Source organism: Cannabis sativa, chromosome X, assembly GCF_029168945.1.
Source record: "Cannabis sativa cultivar Pink pepper isolate KNU-18-1 chromosome X, ASM2916894v1, whole genome shotgun sequence".
NCBI lineage: Eukaryota > Viridiplantae > Streptophyta > Magnoliopsida > Rosales > Cannabaceae > Cannabis > Cannabis sativa.
This window is the reverse complement of record NC_083610.1, coordinates 2,000,624-2,017,390: the sequence shown is the minus strand read 5'-3', so window position 1 is coordinate 2,017,390 and position 16,767 is coordinate 2,000,624. Positions and strand designations below refer to the sequence as shown.

The window sequence follows — 16,767 nt, the reverse complement described above, 5'->3', positions numbered from 1 at the left end:
AGAAATATCGATATTCTAATCAATTGAAATAAAAAGAAAATCCAGCAGACGAAAGTATGTGGCAATAAAAAATATAGAAGAATTAATAATTAAGAAAGAAAATACCTTTATAAGTGTGGAATATGAACATGTATCATATATTGTCTATACAAACCCTAAAACGAACACCAAATTAACCAAATAATCCAGATAATTAAGCACTACTCGAGATCATGAATAATAACAAATATATAATTTTTTGTTTTAAGGCTAAGAATTAAAATTGAGAAAGAATACAATAAATCGCATTAGTTACCTTAATTAAATTCATAATCTGGATCAATATAAGGCTCATAAATCACATTGGCTCTCTTCTCTGAATTACTCATTCTTAGAATTCTCCTCTTTTATTAATCACCAGCGATATTGAGGAGAAAACATTACTAAGGTTGGCTTGATACTATTCACAAATTAGATATTTATTATAGTAGATATTTATTTAAAATTATTATTTTAATATTTTGAAAATAATAATAATAAAAATTTGAATAAATAATTAGTTAAAATTTTAATTTGAAATTTAAAAACCATCGTTTTATTGAATATAATATAATAATATGAAGATATCGCTAATGTATATTCTGGGTTTATTGAAATTTTTAATTTTTAATTTTTTTTTTTAATTTAAAAAAAGATTGTTTAATTTTTTGGTTTAATTATTGGATTTATTTGTTAACGGGAGATGAAATCTATTAACATCGTTAAATTTAACAGAATATTCTTAGTATATTCTGTTAAACCAAGAAATGTCGTTAGATAGACATTTTTAATATATATAAAGATATATATATATATATTAAAAAAAAAGGGTGTAATACGAGGAGTTGATATATTATTGATGAAATTTGTTGTAAGACAAATTTGTGGGTTTAAAGCTTATTGAATAACAATAATCTTGTTAAAATCTCAGGAGAAAGAAGTAATTAAGTGACAACTAAAGTGGGTAAGGTGATAATAATAACTTGATTATTTTGCCCAAATACACTTTTTTTTTAACAAGTCCAAATACATTTTGATAGAATTACTATATTCAATATAATAATAATAATAATAATAATAATAATAATAATAATAATAATAATAATAATAATAATAATAATAGAAAAATTAGCATAATAGTCCAAAATTTAAAAAATTATAAACACACATCAATACGGAAAAAAAAATTGTTTTAAATTTTTTTATTTGTAAAAATATCTCTTCAATAAAATTAATAAACCGTTATTTAAATTGCTTTGAATTTTAATTATTTTTAATTATTTTATAGTTGTCGTGATCATGATCAGATTAATTTTTTATTGTTTTCTTATTGTTTGTTGAGCAAAGTATTTTTATAATCTTAAAATTTTACAAACGTATTTTTATAAATAAAAACTTTAAACCGTAAAATTAAAAATAAAACATAAAAAAATATTTTTTTTAAATTTCCCACAATAATAATAATAATAATAATAATAATAATAATAATAATAATAATAATAATAATAATAATAATAATATACTTTCTTCCTAACAAAGAGGAATTTCTTTTATATTGGTTGAGAGAGAGGGGCATAAAATCCCAATTTTAAATATACCCTTTTTTAATATAAAAATAATTAAATAATAATATGTCTTCCTTATATAAAAAAAAATACAATAAATATAAATAAATATATGATATATATGTAATAAATCTACAGAAACTGGTGACAGATGTATTTGCATATATATATTTGAAGTTATTTATTAGCTTAAATATCCAAATGCAACCTCCCAAATTATTTCCCATATTATTTGATATTCCATGCACTTACAATAAAACAAGAAATAAATAAAAAAAAATAAATAAATAAAAAAATCAATGCTTTAAAATGACAAATTTAGCCCCTTCTAAATTCCATAACTAAAGAAACAAAATCAAATCAAATCAAAAAATAATAATAATAGAAACATACAAAAATTGCCACTTCATTCTTGTAGCAATAGCTTAGCTAGAATTAATATGGTATATATATAAAAATATTATATATATAATATAATTAACTTACCATAAAAAATAAAAGAAAATATATATGATATGATATTAAAACAATTTGTTTTACACTTTTTGTTTTTCTCTTTCCTCACAATGAGTAGTTGGATATATATATTTATACATATAGCTTATAATGAGAATATAAATTGAGAGTATCTCTAACATTATATATATATACATATATCTAGAGAGAAATTATAATTAAGATGAAGATGAAGTTGTGGTACATAATGTTGTTGTTGGTATATTTAGGGTTAGGGTTAGGGTTAGTGGAGATGGCTATGGGGAAAGAAGTAAGTTATGATGGAAGATCTTTGATCATCAATGGCCAACATACTCTTCTTTTCTCTGGTTCTATTCATTATCCAAGATCAACTCCTCAGGTACCAAATCACATTTCCTTTTTCTTTTTTATTATTAATAATAATATATATATTTAATTGCACCTCTTTAGTGATTTTGATTAAATTATGCCAATTAAACTTTGTAGTTATCAAAACAATATATAATGTATAATTAAATCATTACATTGTGATCAAAATAATAATATAGAAGGAGAGAGAGAAGAGTAAAGTACTATACATTGAAATCATCTAATTCTCATTGTGTGTTGAGTAGTTGGTATATTAAGAACAATATTTTGTGTGTCTATAAAACTTATAAGATTTTTTTTTATATATTAGAAGAGTGATTTCGAACTTGGAAAGAGAAATAGAAAATTATTAAATTATATCTATAATCACATAAAATATTTAAAATTAATCACGTTACTAGTACTATTATATATGCTACATTTTTTAATTTTTATAAATATATATATACCTATATTTAGTTGGTTGATCATGAAAATTGCAATAACTAGAAATATTGTAGTAGAATACATATTCTCCTATTGATTGAATTTTAAGGTCCAAATTAAGAGGCATATAATATGGGTGCAAATTAAGAGACATAAAAATATAGGTATATATATAGATAGAGTAGAGATAGAATGGTTTGGACAAAAAAGGAAGCAAAATAATATATATATTGATTAATTATTTAAAATAATTTTCTCATAATATATATGATGCAAACTACATGGTTTCTTCTTATACTTTATTTTTTTGCCTTTGTTTTTATTTTGTGTGTACTTATATAGTTTGTTACCACTTTTTCATATAAATCCAAGTCTCCTAACAAACCTTATAACTCAACATCTCTTCCATGATAATATATCATATAAATATAGATTATTCTTTTTTTAATAGAAAAATAAAAAATAAATCCATACCTTTCTACTCATATTATTATAGGATATATAAGATTAATTATTATTATTATAAGGTGTAAGTTGGGTAAGAGTGTACGTACGTACTCTTTTATGTTGTCACATCTTTGGTTTTCTTTTCTAATATAAATTATTAATGATAATCTAATTCTAGCAAAATAACATTCAAAATCCAATTTATTTTTATTTTTTTAGAAAAAAATATAGTATACTAAAATATATTCTTATCAATTCGTGATATCATTAATTAAAATAGTAAGAAATTAATTAATTGTACAATTTGGGAGACAAAATTTGAGGTATTAAAAAAAAATGAAATTGTTTATTTTCCTATATATTGATAATGTATTTGTTCTCACTACAAAAAAAAAAAAAAAAAAAAAAAAAAAAAAAAAGTACTTTTAATGATAATTTTTTAGTCACAACATTATAAATTTTTTGTAATTAAATGTGATTTTTAATTACAACAAAAAATTAAGTTTAACTAAATAATTTAGTTTAAGTTACAACAAGTATCGTGACTAAAATTACATCAGTCACAATAAATTTTAATTTTTATGATTCATAATATTTTAGCCACAATATAAAAATATATAATTAATCATAATTTTTTTTTTAATTTTATTGATAAATTTTGTTATAATTAAAAATAAAACATTTTATAATGTCTCATAGTCCATACTTACCATTCTCTATACAATTGGTCAAAATAGATTTATTTTTATAATGATTTTTATTTTTTGGTAAAATTCAGAAATTGAGATTTTTTCCAAAAATGAAAATCAAGAATTATAAAAAGTAACTATAAACATATCATATATATGTGATTGCATCATTATTCACTAATATATAAGATAATGAGAATATTGCTTATTTTTTTTTTTCTGTATAAAAATATGAAAATGTTGATGTGCAGATGTGGCATTCTCTGATTGGTAAAGCCAAAGAAGGAGGTTTAGATGTAATACAGACATATGTGTTCTGGAACATCCATGAACCCAAACAAGGACAGGTCACTCACAATTATTAATTACTAAAATCTTTCTAATTAATCATTATTCATTATTGGTTGGTCTTCCATGTACATAATATCTTGGGAATTGTTATTTTGATTTTCTCAATTTCTCTTTTTATGACAGCCTTTTTTAAAAATAAATAAATAAAAATAAAAATTAACAAATAACTTGATTAAGGCCTATTTTATTACTACAATATTATTTTCTTTTTAGGAAATTTTACTACATTAATATGACCATTTTTATCACTTGATTATAAAAAATACAATCATTCCAATTTTTTTATTTTGCTGAACTCATTCCTAATTTTTTTTTGCAACATACAATTTTGGAATTTATTTTTAACTGTTTCATATACAAAGAAATGAAAATAAACATATGTTGATTTTTATTTCCCTCTTTATTCTCTCTCTCTATCTCACACACACATACTCATAAATATATATAAATTTATTTCTACAAACTATGCTAATTAATTTTGCAAATGGATTTGTTTTGTAGTATGATTTTAGTGGAAGAAAAGACCTTGTAAAATTCATTAAGGAAATTCAAGCACAAGGCCTCTATGCAAGCCTTAGGATTGGACCTTTTATTGAGAGTGAATGGTCTTATGGGTATGTCTAAAAATCACTCTTGCTTTTACCATTTTCATTTAAATAAGTTTTAAGGTATACGTTGTTTTTTCTAAAAAAAAAAAATTATTTTATGAGAAATTTTTAGAAAAAAAAAAAGTTAAAAAATATGAAGAAAACAGGCAACTGATTATCCTTACTTGGTTTTTCTATATTTTTTAATATTTTCTTTAATTTTTCCGATAACATAACTTTTTTGAAAAAATATTATATTTTTCCATAGAAAATATAAAAACCCATAAAATTTGTAATTTCCTTATATTATTTTCATTCTTATACCAAAAAAAAAAAAAGAAGAAACTAAGCTTATTTTCTGAATGATTTAAATATATTTATTTCTACTAATTATTTTTCTTAAAATTATGGTGATTTAGGGGTCTGCCTTTTTGGTTACATGATATTCCTGGCATTGTTTACAGAACTGATAATGAACCCTTCAAGGTATAAATAAATAAATAAATATGAATATATATAATTCAAATTAGAATAATGAGACAACAAAAATTGATTTAAAATATTATTGTCTTAAAATACAGGAACAAATGCAAAGGTTCACAAATAAAATTGTAAGCATGATGAAAGAAGAGAGACTTTTTGCTTCACAAGGTGGACCAATTATAATATCACAGGTAATTAAATTAATATTAACAATGCAATAATTATAAAATATCTTAACCAAAATTTAGCCATTTTTCAATTGGTTGTTAGAATTGATTTCACATTTATCAATGATGTAACAAGAAATTTTATTTTCAATTTTACATTTGAAATATGTCATATAAATTTATATATATATTTGAGTAAATTTATAGTACATCTAATTCAGTATTTAAGCGAATTTTTTAGTTTATTGTACAATAAAATTATTCAGAACTACTTAAAAAAAATTTAAAAAAATTTAAATAGTTTATAGTATAAAAATAAAGTTTAAATATATTATTGCATGCGTGATTATTTTTTTATACATTGGTAAACAACTACATAAATTTTATTTTTATTATTGTAAATTATTTTAAATTTTTTAAAAATTATAATTTATTATAAATAATTATGACATACAAGATCATAGAAAAAATATTAAAAAAATTCTTGAATGCCAAAAATAAATGATGAAGGGTCATTAAATGCTGAAAGATAAAGGGACTCTACCAAAATACCACTTTAGGGATATATTACATAATTTTGCTATGTTTTTTGTGCAGTAGTATATAATGTAGTTATTTAGAATTTATTGAATTTGATTTTAGATTGAGAATGAGTACAATACAGTAGAAAGAGCTTTTCATGAAAAGGGAGTGTCTTATGTTAAATGGGCTGCATCAATGGCTGTTGGGCTTCAAACTGGTGTCCCATGGGTCATGTGTAAACAAGATGATGCTCCTGATCCAATTGTATGTTTTCTTTTCTTCTATTTATTTTTTTTAATTTATTAAGTTTTTACCTTAATTAAAATTCAAATTTTATAATAAATAATATAATACCAGCCAGCATCATCCCATTTTTGATTGCTAAGTTTCAAATTTGACCCACCAATAAGTGACTAAAAATGTGTCATAAGGGCTTTTATGTAAAGTAATCCATACCACTAATTTTACCAAAAATTACAAGACAAGTAATTTTTTGAAAATATGGGAACTTTTTGGTATAACTAAATGATTTAGCTATTGAAAGGAGAGACAACCGTATTCATTTATAAAAACAATTCTAATATGTATTCCAATGTCTCATAATATATTGGAGAATTTTTATTTTTATGGTTTTTTTTTGGTAAAATTTACAAAAATATGGTTTTATTGTAAAAATTCAAAAGAAAAATTATAAAATATAGAAGAAAAATAGTTTAAGTAATCTACCTCCTTACTTTTTTTCAATGTTTTTTAATTTTCCCCATAAGAAAATCCATATTTTTGCATAAATTATGTAAAAAATTATAATTTTTTTTTTTTTGAAAAATGTGATCTGGATCACATTAGGACAATCCTGAGAAGACTTCAACAATCGGTGTTGGAACCTTTTTATACCAGCATAACTCATTGTCTAGCCTAATGGCATGTTTAGCCAAACCATGGCCGCAGTGTTATCTTTGCGGGACACATGAGACAAAACTGCCATCGGAAATTTAGACAATAAAGCTATGATATCCTCAAACAGCACACCCATCTCATTTGCGAACACCTTCCTGTTATTGATAGCCATAACTACGGAGAGAGAATTAGATTTAACCGCTTTTAAGGAATCCCACACGAATGAGCCCAATTTAGTCAAGTCAGCGGAGCAAAAGTTTCAGCTTGAAAAATAATAATACTACCTATAAAGAACCAAACAACAGACAAACAAACCACATTATTACAGTCTAGAAAACAAACTATTCACAAACTAGAGAAAAGCAATAAAGATACTAAATAATCAAATAAAACCCTCTAACCCCAATCTAAAATTACAGTAAAGCAATAAAAGAAAAAACAACTCTAAACACCCCATACTAACCAAAGTCCAACACTTTGGTTAGTAACTGACAAAATTATAATTCGTGTACAAACTGAGCAAGGAGACTAACATAATCTATACTCCTCTACTTAGAATCATTTGGTTAATAGTAGTCTTTAGTGCAGTGTAATTAAATTGTCAAACTCCTCAAACTTTTAGAGATACTATTGTTCACTACCTGAACACAATAAACTTTAAGATTAATCTACAATATTAACATCGTAATGGTTTGCTTAACGCAACCATTACTGTAAGATTTGCTGACATAATAATGGCCCCTACACCAAATAACTTAGATTCCTCTAAGACAGCTTCATCCACCAACAAAGTGGAACCAGTGATTGTGAAAGGGTCCCCTTGAGCAGAAGAGTAGTTAGAGACCCCCTCCTCACTCATAGTCAAACTTTTCTTTACTAGCTCCTTCGTTAAATCAACAGAGTCACAAAAACTTGTGATCCAACCAATTATTTGCTTAGCGTATTTTTGAAGATCACCGTGAGTCATCTTATTTCTCTTCGTCCATAAAATGTATAATTTTTAATCATTCACTAATATATATGTATATATATTTATATATATATATATATATATTCATTCAGATTAATACATGCAATGGAATGAGGTGTGGAGAGACATTTGTAGGGCCAAATTCTCCTAACAAGCCATCTCTTTGGACAGAAAATTGGACAAGTTTGTAAGTAAAATTTCAAATTTATATAAATTAATAACGTCTAGATCAGATAAAAGTATAATTTAATCGAGATCAAACAAAAATATAATTTAATGGAAATTATTAACCAATATTTTCTTAAAGCTTAATTTTTGTTTTGGTTTTAAGCTATCAAGCATTTGGTGATGAAGAATACATTAGACCAGCACAAGATATTGCTTTTCATGTTGCACTCTTCATTGCCAAAAAGGGTAGTTTTGTAAATTACTATATGGTAAGATTTAACTCAAATGTGGTATCAGATCAAAATTAATCAAATGTTTTTTGTCTTATGATAAAATGTTGTTCAAAATTTTAGTATCATGGAGGAACCAATTTTGAAAGAACTGCCTCTGCATTTGTTACAACCAAATATTATGATCAAGCTCCTCTTGATGAGTATGGTAAGTAGTTTCTTAATTCTTTTTTTAGTAATTGATATGAGATAATCTTATTATTAAGCTTGTTTTTACTTTGACAGGTTTAATTAGTGAACCAAAATGGGGTCATCTTAAGGAATTACATGCTGTAATAAAGTTATGCTCAAAGACTTTACTTTCTAAACAACAAACTTCTTTTCCTTTAGATGACCTACACCAAGTAAGATCACTAAATTTCGGTCTCTTTTGACTTAACTTCTATATATATATATATATTTTTTATCTTTTAAGATTAAAAAAATATTCCTACATGTCCAACACTTTTCCATTAAAGAAAAATAATAAATCAGAACTTTTATTTTTAACTTAGATTTTATTGTCTAATTTTTCTGGAATATATATTTTTTATGTAAATGTAAGTGGCAACTTTTACATTGCGGCCCATAAATTACAGGGTTAGGCCTGAACTAAGGTGGGCTAGGCTTGTGCCTAAGGCCTACTCAATCTAAGAGCACAAAACAAAAACAAAAAATATTTTAAAAATAAGCATATTTTAATTAGTAATTTTTGAAAATATCGTACATTTTTTTAAAAATGCACCATAATTTTGTTGTTACCTAAGGCTCAATAAGTCTCAGGGTCGACCTGCATAGGTGTCTTTGTTATTATAACCTTTATTATTATCTTTTGTGAAAATAGTAATATTTGAAGGGGTATTTTTGCAACAAAAAACTTTATAAAGGATAAAACTAGACAACTACAATAGGTGTATTTTTGAAAATCTTGTTATAATCATATTTGTTGAAACTTGTTTTTGAAGGCTTATGTGTATGGAGATTACAACTCAGAAGAATGTGTTGCTTTCTTAGTGAACAGCCACATGAAAGATGTCACTGTCCAATTTCACAATGTTTCATATTTTTTGCCTCATAATTCCATTAGTATTTTACCAGATTGCAAGAACATTGCTTTCAATACTGCCAAGGTAAGTAACAAAAAAAAAACAGAAATCACTTCATTATCATTTGATGAATTAATACATGGATTTTTAACTAGAAGAACTTGTGACAGATTAGTGCACAGTATGGTGTGAGAACAATGGTACCAACCGAAAATTTCGATTCGAAACTGAGATGGGAAGTGTTCAAAGAGACTGTTCCAAACTTTGACACAACTTCATTGAGAGCAAACATGTTATTAGAACATATGAACACAACTAAAGATGAATCTGATTATCTTTGGTACACTTTCAGGTGACACCTCTCTCAACTGAAGTTATTAAAAATGATCGTTTGCATACTGTTATTTTTTTTAGAGGGAAAACCCGTTGTTTTCGTATTGTTTTTACATTATACATCTTTTTTAGAACAACCAAAATTGTAAAAAAAAATATATATATTTATGTTACTATAAAAAAAATTTACTTTTAGTCATAACAAAATTTATGACTAAAAGTAAAAAAGTTGTGACTAATTATAAATTATTATTCTTATGTTGTGACTAAAAGGTTCGTGACTAAAAGTATTAGTCACAAAAATTATAATTTATTGTGACTACATGTGTTTTTTGTCACAATACTTGTTGTGATTAAAATTAAATTAGTGATAATTTGAATTTAAATACTATGTTTTAGTCACAAGTAACTTTTTATTGTGACAAAATTATATTTAGTCACAAAGAATTTATGTTATGACTAAAAATTTATCGTAACTATTTTTTGTAGTGTATAATAATGTCATGAAGATATGTGATTGAATGTATAATTGAATTTCAAAGTTAGCATGATTTAATTAGAAAATTTAACCTAATTGTGAGTATAATCTTTCACAATAGCAAGATCACTATAAATAATTATCGTATTGAGTTCACCGTTATAAAACTCGACAATTACACTTACTCAACACTATATTTTGATTCTATACGCCTTGAAAATCCATTTACAATTGAGAATTTCAATCCAAACTAATGAGCTTGAACTGCAGATTTCAGCAAGATTCGCCGAACCCTCAAGCATCGCTCGTCGTAAAATCTGCAGGACATGTTTTGCGCGCATTTGTAAATGGAAAATTCATAGGCAAGAAAGCTTGAACTACAATTGTCAAGTGTTTATTTATTTTTCTTTTCCTTACTCTTTTTTTATGTATACTAACATTTAGGAGCTGCACATGGTTCTCACCAAAATCCAAGATTTTCACTTGAGAATACCATTGCTTTAGGTAAAGGGATGAACTATATCTCTTTACTTAGTCAAACAGTTGGATTAGTGGTATGAAATCTCAACCACAATTTCTGAATTTTGTTACCTTTTTTTGTTATGTTTTGTTACTAATAAAACTGAATTTTATAGGATTCAGGAGCTTATATGGAGAGCAAGGTTGCTGGACTCCGCGGTGTAACTATTGAAGACAATGATCTTAGAATTTACTCATGGGGTTATCAGGTTGGGTTGGTAGGTGAGAAACTAGAAATTTATTCAGATGTTGGAGCAAGAAATGTTCAATGGAACAAGTTTGGTAGCTTGACTAATCAAACACAACCACTCACATGGTACAAGGTATCGATTACTAGTTCTGTATTAAATATCGTTTTGGATTTTCTGTTTTGTAAAAATTACTGGTCAGACTTTTCTGTTTTGTTAAATGGCAGATTGAATTTGATGCACCAACTGGGAATGAGCCTCTTGCCTTGAATCTTGGTTCGATGGGAAAAGGTCAAGCTTGGATCAACGGTCAGGGCATCGGTCGGTATTGGGTCTCTTTCCACACACCTAAAGGAAAACCATCTCAAACATGGTGAAAATGAGTTCTCTACATTGAATGTGTTTGGTGTTACTTTCTCAATTTCAATAAATTATTAACATGTTACTTTATTAGGTACAATGTTCCAAGGTCTTTCCTCAAGCCTAGTAAGAACTTGTTGATACTTTTAGAAGAAGAGAATGGGAACCCACTTGGGATATCTATAGACAAAGTTTTAAGAGCAAGAGCATGTGGACTAGTATCTGAATCTCATCTACCACCAGTGAGATCATGGGTAGAAGAGAAGGAAAGACAAGGAAAGAACGGTAAACACCGCAGTCTCAAAAGGGTGTCGCCGTCTATTCAACTCCGTTGTCCTCGGGGAAAGAACATTTCCCATATCTTATTTGCAAGCTATGGTACCCCTTCTGGTAATTGTGAAAGCTATGCACAAGGAAGTTGTCATGCATTTAATTCCAAAACAATTGTTGAACAGGTGAGAGTACTTTCTCTTACATTACTAAAGTTTCAAAGAAAATGTCATATTGATATAAATTGTTTGGTTTTGTAATGGCAACATTTCAGGCTTGTTTGGGAAAGGGGAGCTGTTCCATCTCAGCAACAAGTGAAAATTTTGGTGATCCATGCCCTGGACTATCTAAAACTCTGGTGGTTGATGCACAATGCAAATGAAGAAGCATATAATAAAAATGTAAACAAAATACTCTTAAGGGGATTCTATATTCAATGTTTTTTTATTACCAAATAATAAATAGGTGTAGTCTTATTTGGTTGAGCTTCTGCTTTCTGTTTTTAGTTTTTCAAAAAGCTCTTTTTCAAAAAGTTACTTAAACCGGCTTCTGTTAAAAAAACTTTTTAGTAGAGGTGTTCACGGATTGGTTTGGTTTGGACTTTCATATTTTTTGAACCAAACTAGTATAACAATTTTTTGAATATTAGAAATCAAACCAGACCAATAAATTTTTCAAACCAAACCATTAAGAACAGTTTGGTTTGGTTCGAAACCACGGTTTAAGTGAAAATTATAATTATTCATATTTTTTTAAGTAATTGTACTATTTTTACTAAGTTTTTAATTTTATTTTTCAAAATATATATTTAAGTAATAAATTTATAATATATAAATAACAATGTAAAAATATTCTCAAAAATCAAACATAATATACAAATCTAAAATTCATAGAATAAAAAAACTTGACACACAAAAAAGTTCAAAATTATACTTACAGTCATATAAAATATATATAAATCAATTATTTATTATAAATGGTCCGGTCCAGTTTAATCATTAATTATTTATTACGAACTGCAATTGAACGATTACGCGGTAAATGGTCCAGATTAACCAGACCACTAAAAACGATTTCCCCAATTACGGTCTACAGTGGTTCAAATTGTCGCGGTCCAAACTTAGACCGCAATTTTTCGGTTTCGATGAACAATCCTACTTTTTAGAGCGAAAAAGTTAAAATTCATTGATTATCTAACCAATAACAGAAGCTTCAGAAGCCTAAAAACAGCTTTTAAAAGCCAAGCCAACCAGAGTCCTAAATGTTAGTCCAAGCTGATAATCACAAAGTAAAAGCAATCATGGGAAACCAAACACAATCTTTATAGTTTTGTAATTCTTGCTTAAGAAGAAAACTTACATTTACATTGATGTTTGATTTCCAGGACCAAAACAATCTGACAAATTTCATGGTTACAAAGAATTAGCAATCATCACTCAAATGTTTTTACCCGAAACTAGGCCTTCCCTAACCCTACAATATTTGGGGACCGAAATACCACAACAACTGCTATACAAATGCCCGGAGGGACTCGAATATCAAACCTTGTGGGAGCGAACCATAATTTGACTATTTGAGTTATCGCTCTTCGGTACCATCTTCAGCGATGTTAGTTTCTGTAATCTTTCTCTTGACAGATTTATTCGGTTTTGCATTCGAAAAATGAGACGGTAGAATTGCCTTTTGCGACGGCAATTCAGCAATAAAAAGTACAGTCTGAGCCCATCCAGCATACTTTCCATATTTGTTGACAAATGCCTCAGCCACGCGGCTGCACAGCTTAGGTGTCAAGCGAGCACCGGCCAACTCTGGCAGCAGGTGCCTTGTTGCAATCTTTTTCAACCATAATTAGCAATAACAATTCTTAAGTTAGAAGTTATTGAGCTAAGAACTCAGAAAACAGTGACATGAAACTTTAAGATGAACTTATTCACTAGGAAGAACATGTTGCCATGGTCATAGATCATCAAACTCAAAAATAAACCATGTTTGTCGTTTTACCTGCCAAACGTGTGTGTCTACTGGAATGGCATGGTGTTGGTCAAGAGAGAAGAGAGCTATGCAGGCTGCTACTTTAGGACCAACTCCGGGCAAAGTCAAAAGGGCATCAATGGCCTCATCGAGATCGAGCTTTCGAAGAGACAAAAGCCACTCTAGGCCTCCACCATGTTTTGATTGCAACAACTTTACCGTACCAGTAATATATTTAGCCCTGGTTCATCATTTTGCTTAGACAAATAAGTCCGTGATCTAAAAGTATAGAAGCAAAGCTTCAACATTTGAAATTTTCATGAATGATGAAACAATTACATCTAATACAGATTTAGGCAGAAAAGAAAGTGTGTACTTTTTGATAATATCTATAGATACTTAGTCAAATCTAATTGGTAATGAGTGGTCTAACCTATGGATGTAATAGTTCTCACTTCTATTCTATGCAAGCACCAATCTTGATAACATGATCTATAAGGTTCCAATTCAATATTAATTGACACAAAATCATGATCTTATTATATATGTATTTAGTACACAGTTGGATTATTTAGTACCTGTAACCAAAACCAGCTTCTCTAAGCTCTTGCTCAGCAACACTTGACAATCGTTCCAGAGAAGGAAACTCATGAAACTCAAAACCTTCAACAGTCCCTAAATGATTCCCCAATGAAGAAATAAAATTGACCATCTTCGTTATTCTCTGAATGTTATTGTTAGAAGAACAAAGAAACTGCATCAAACACTCAAGTGGGTCTTGCCTGAGCACACGTGCACCACCCAAATGTCCGGCCAACTCGGCAAATCTCGAGTCAGAAGCCGAAAACACTTCCCAAACGTCACTAAGACAAATACCCATATTGAGAAAATCCCTCAAAGCCATTAAAGCCTCGGCTTTGGAGGAAGAAGAAGAAGAAGAGTGAAGGCAGTATGAAACGTCGCCGTTTGGTAAGTGTTTGAGGGAAATTAGATGAGAGCCAACGGGTCCGGTGTACTGAAGAGGACCGGTTTGTTTCCACCTGAAGGTTTGACCTGTGGGGAAGGTTAGAGGCAAGGAAAGCTCGGATTTTGAGAGATTGAGAGGAAGCCATTTTGGGGTTGAGGTTGGTTTAAGGAGGGTTTTGGAAATGAGTTGGGGGGTTGGAGGAGCTAAGGGAGGAGATGGAGATGGAGATGGAATGGGTATCTTCTTGTTGTTCATGATTAGGGTTGTGCTTAGTTTCAGTGAGTGCATGAGAATGTGATATTTTCTGGGATTTGGGATTTGGGATTTGATCTCTGCAACTCTCTCTCTCTCTCTCTCTCTCTCTCTCTCTTGCCAAGTTCAACCGTAACGGTAATAAGAGGAGTACTCAGGGTCGTCGGTCTGAGATTGGAGAACTTTTTTTCTTTTTAAAAGTAATATGGTATTTTTCAATATAGTTATATGAAAATAGCATTTTTGTAAATTGATTTCATAATATAAAGTCCATTTGGATTGGCCATTGGAGTATGGATGGAAATGAGAAAATTACACTCTATACTTTTTATATTGTCTTCTTTTATTTTTATTCTCTTTTTTAAAGTCTATTATTTTTACCTCTTTTTTTAAACACTTTACCAATTTTACCCCTGTCACCTCAATATACTCTCCTGTGACTCCCTTATGTTAGGATATTTTGGGTCCAGTACATATAAAAAGAGGTATGTTTCAATTAAATATAAAATTAGAGGTAAATTTGGTTAATTGATCAATAAAAGAGGTATTTTTCAATAAACCCCTCGGTAATATGTGTAGGGGTGGGCAACATCATTGAACCATTGGATGCTAAAAGTTGGATTTTAATTAGATTGGATTGGTTATTGGATGTCAATCTCAAAATCCAATTAAAAACCGATCAAATCCAATTACATTTATATTTATTTATATAATAAAAAATATTAAAAAATATAATTTATATTAATTATATTTTTAGTGAATATTTTTTGTATTGAATTTGTAACACTTGATTATTTTGTGTATTTATTTTAATAATATTTTGTTTTATTTTATTACTTAAAAATATTGTTGTTTTAATTATTTAAAACTTTTAGTTGTATAGAGTATTAAACTTATATAAAAGTGATAATTAATTTTTAAGTATTTTTTCATAATTTTGTATTAATATTAAAATTTAAGTGTGTAATTAGATATCCAATTAGAAAACCGATCCAATTAAATTAGTAATTGAATTGAATTTGATTGGATTTTGAAGTTTAATTGAATTGGATCGAATGATGATTTTCTAAATCCAATTACTAATTAGATTAAATCAGATGAGGAGAAAAATGTTGAATTGGATCGAATGCCCACCCCTAAATGTGGAGAGTGCTCAGAGCAAAAAATGGAACCCAAATAAAAAAAATTATAAATAAAAAAGATTAATTTTATAAAAATTAAAGGATTATATAGATGTTAATATTTTAAAATATAAAATGCAATTTAAACTAAAATAAAAATTTACTAATAAACTAAAAAAAATGAACATAAAGATATATGGGTAATAATTAAAAATAATATTTTAAATAATAAAAAATTAAACAGATCCTCATCGAAGTAGGAGTCATGAAGTGATATCCCAATATCTGTCCTGTTTAACATTTGACGATAAAAAATTGCCTTCATCCTTATCTCGTTTCCCATTTAGGCGAGGAATCCTCGTCCCATTAGATGTGAATACTTATGGGGCTCATACTTACAGTTAAATTTAAGAATTGCCAAAAGACACCATTAGTGTCTAGCACTATTTTCGGTGTCATACTGCTATTAGTATAATTAAGTATCGAGTCTCATATAACTTAAGAAAATAATTTTTATAAAATATCATTAAACAATAGTGAAACGCCACCTATAAAAAGTGTTGAACACCAGTCCAGTAGCAATACTCGTTAAATTTCTATCCCTACATAAGAGTAATAGAGGCCTAGACTAAAATGTGATATAGGTCGCCTAAGTATTGGGAAAGAATGAGTTGAAAACTACTATTTTTTATCATACATTAACTAAATATAATTCTAAAATATTTTTAATTTATAAATATCATATTTTATAATCAAAGTATCAAAAATAACCTTACATAATTTATCAAAATTAGAGTTCTTAATGCACACAATGAGGATATGACCTGTAAAACTGAGTATAAATTAAAGAGTAATAA

At 27.6% G+C, this 16,767-nt stretch overlaps 2 protein-coding genes across 2 annotated transcripts; one reads left to right on the top strand and one right to left on the bottom strand.

The window, feature by feature from the left end:
- Positions 1–1,730: 1,730 nt before the first annotated feature.
- Positions 1,731–12,084, top strand: LOC115709796 (beta-galactosidase 16). Its single transcript, XM_030638016.2, has 18 exons — positions 1,731–2,439; positions 4,243–4,338; positions 4,844–4,956; positions 5,349–5,415; positions 5,511–5,603; positions 6,222–6,365; positions 8,061–8,155; positions 8,300–8,405; positions 8,490–8,574; positions 8,652–8,770; positions 9,371–9,535; positions 9,622–9,803; positions 10,533–10,624; positions 10,707–10,816; positions 10,898–11,104; positions 11,197–11,342; positions 11,424–11,784; positions 11,874–12,084. The coding sequence occupies exons 1-18, from the start codon at positions 2,263–2,265 to the stop codon at positions 11,979–11,981; spliced, it is 2,466 nt and encodes an 821-aa protein (XP_030493876.2). The 5' UTR covers positions 1,731–2,262; the 3' UTR covers positions 11,982–12,084.
- An 816-nt stretch (positions 12,085–12,900) lies between these two features.
- On the bottom strand, positions 12,901–15,477 carry LOC115709802 (N-glycosylase/DNA lyase OGG1). Its single transcript, XM_030638028.2, has 3 exons — positions 14,149–15,477; positions 13,601–13,811; positions 12,901–13,432 (listed from the first exon to the last, which is right to left on the bottom strand). Exons 1-3 carry the CDS (start codon positions 14,823–14,825, stop codon positions 13,178–13,180), a joined length of 1,143 nt encoding a protein of 380 aa, XP_030493888.2. The 5' UTR covers positions 14,826–15,477; the 3' UTR covers positions 12,901–13,177.
- Positions 15,478–16,767: the final 1,290 nt, after the last annotated feature.

Bases quoted from the DNA above. Each gene is read 5' to 3' on its own strand.
- LOC115709796 (XM_030638016.2), top strand. From the start codon at position 2,263: ATGAAGATGAAGTTGTGGTACATAATGTTGTTGTTGGTATATTTAGGG. The intron at 8,156-8,299 runs GTAAGTAAAATT...TTTGGTTTTAAG, and splicing joins ACAGAAAATTGGACAAGTTT to CTATCAAGCATTTGGTGATG. The intron at 8,575-8,651 runs GTAAGTAGTTTC...TTACTTTGACAG, and splicing joins AGCTCCTCTTGATGAGTATG to GTTTAATTAGTGAACCAAAA.
- LOC115709802 (XM_030638028.2), bottom strand. From the start codon at position 14,825: ATGCACTCACTGAAACTAAGCACAACCCTAATCATGAACAACAAGAAG. The intron at 13,812-14,148 runs GTACTAAATAAT...ATGATGAACCAG, and splicing joins GAAGCTGGTTTTGGTTACAG to GGCTAAATATATTACTGGTA. The intron at 13,433-13,600 runs GTAAAACGACAA...TGGTTGAAAAAG, and splicing joins TAGACACACACGTTTGGCAG to ATTGCAACAAGGCACCTGCT.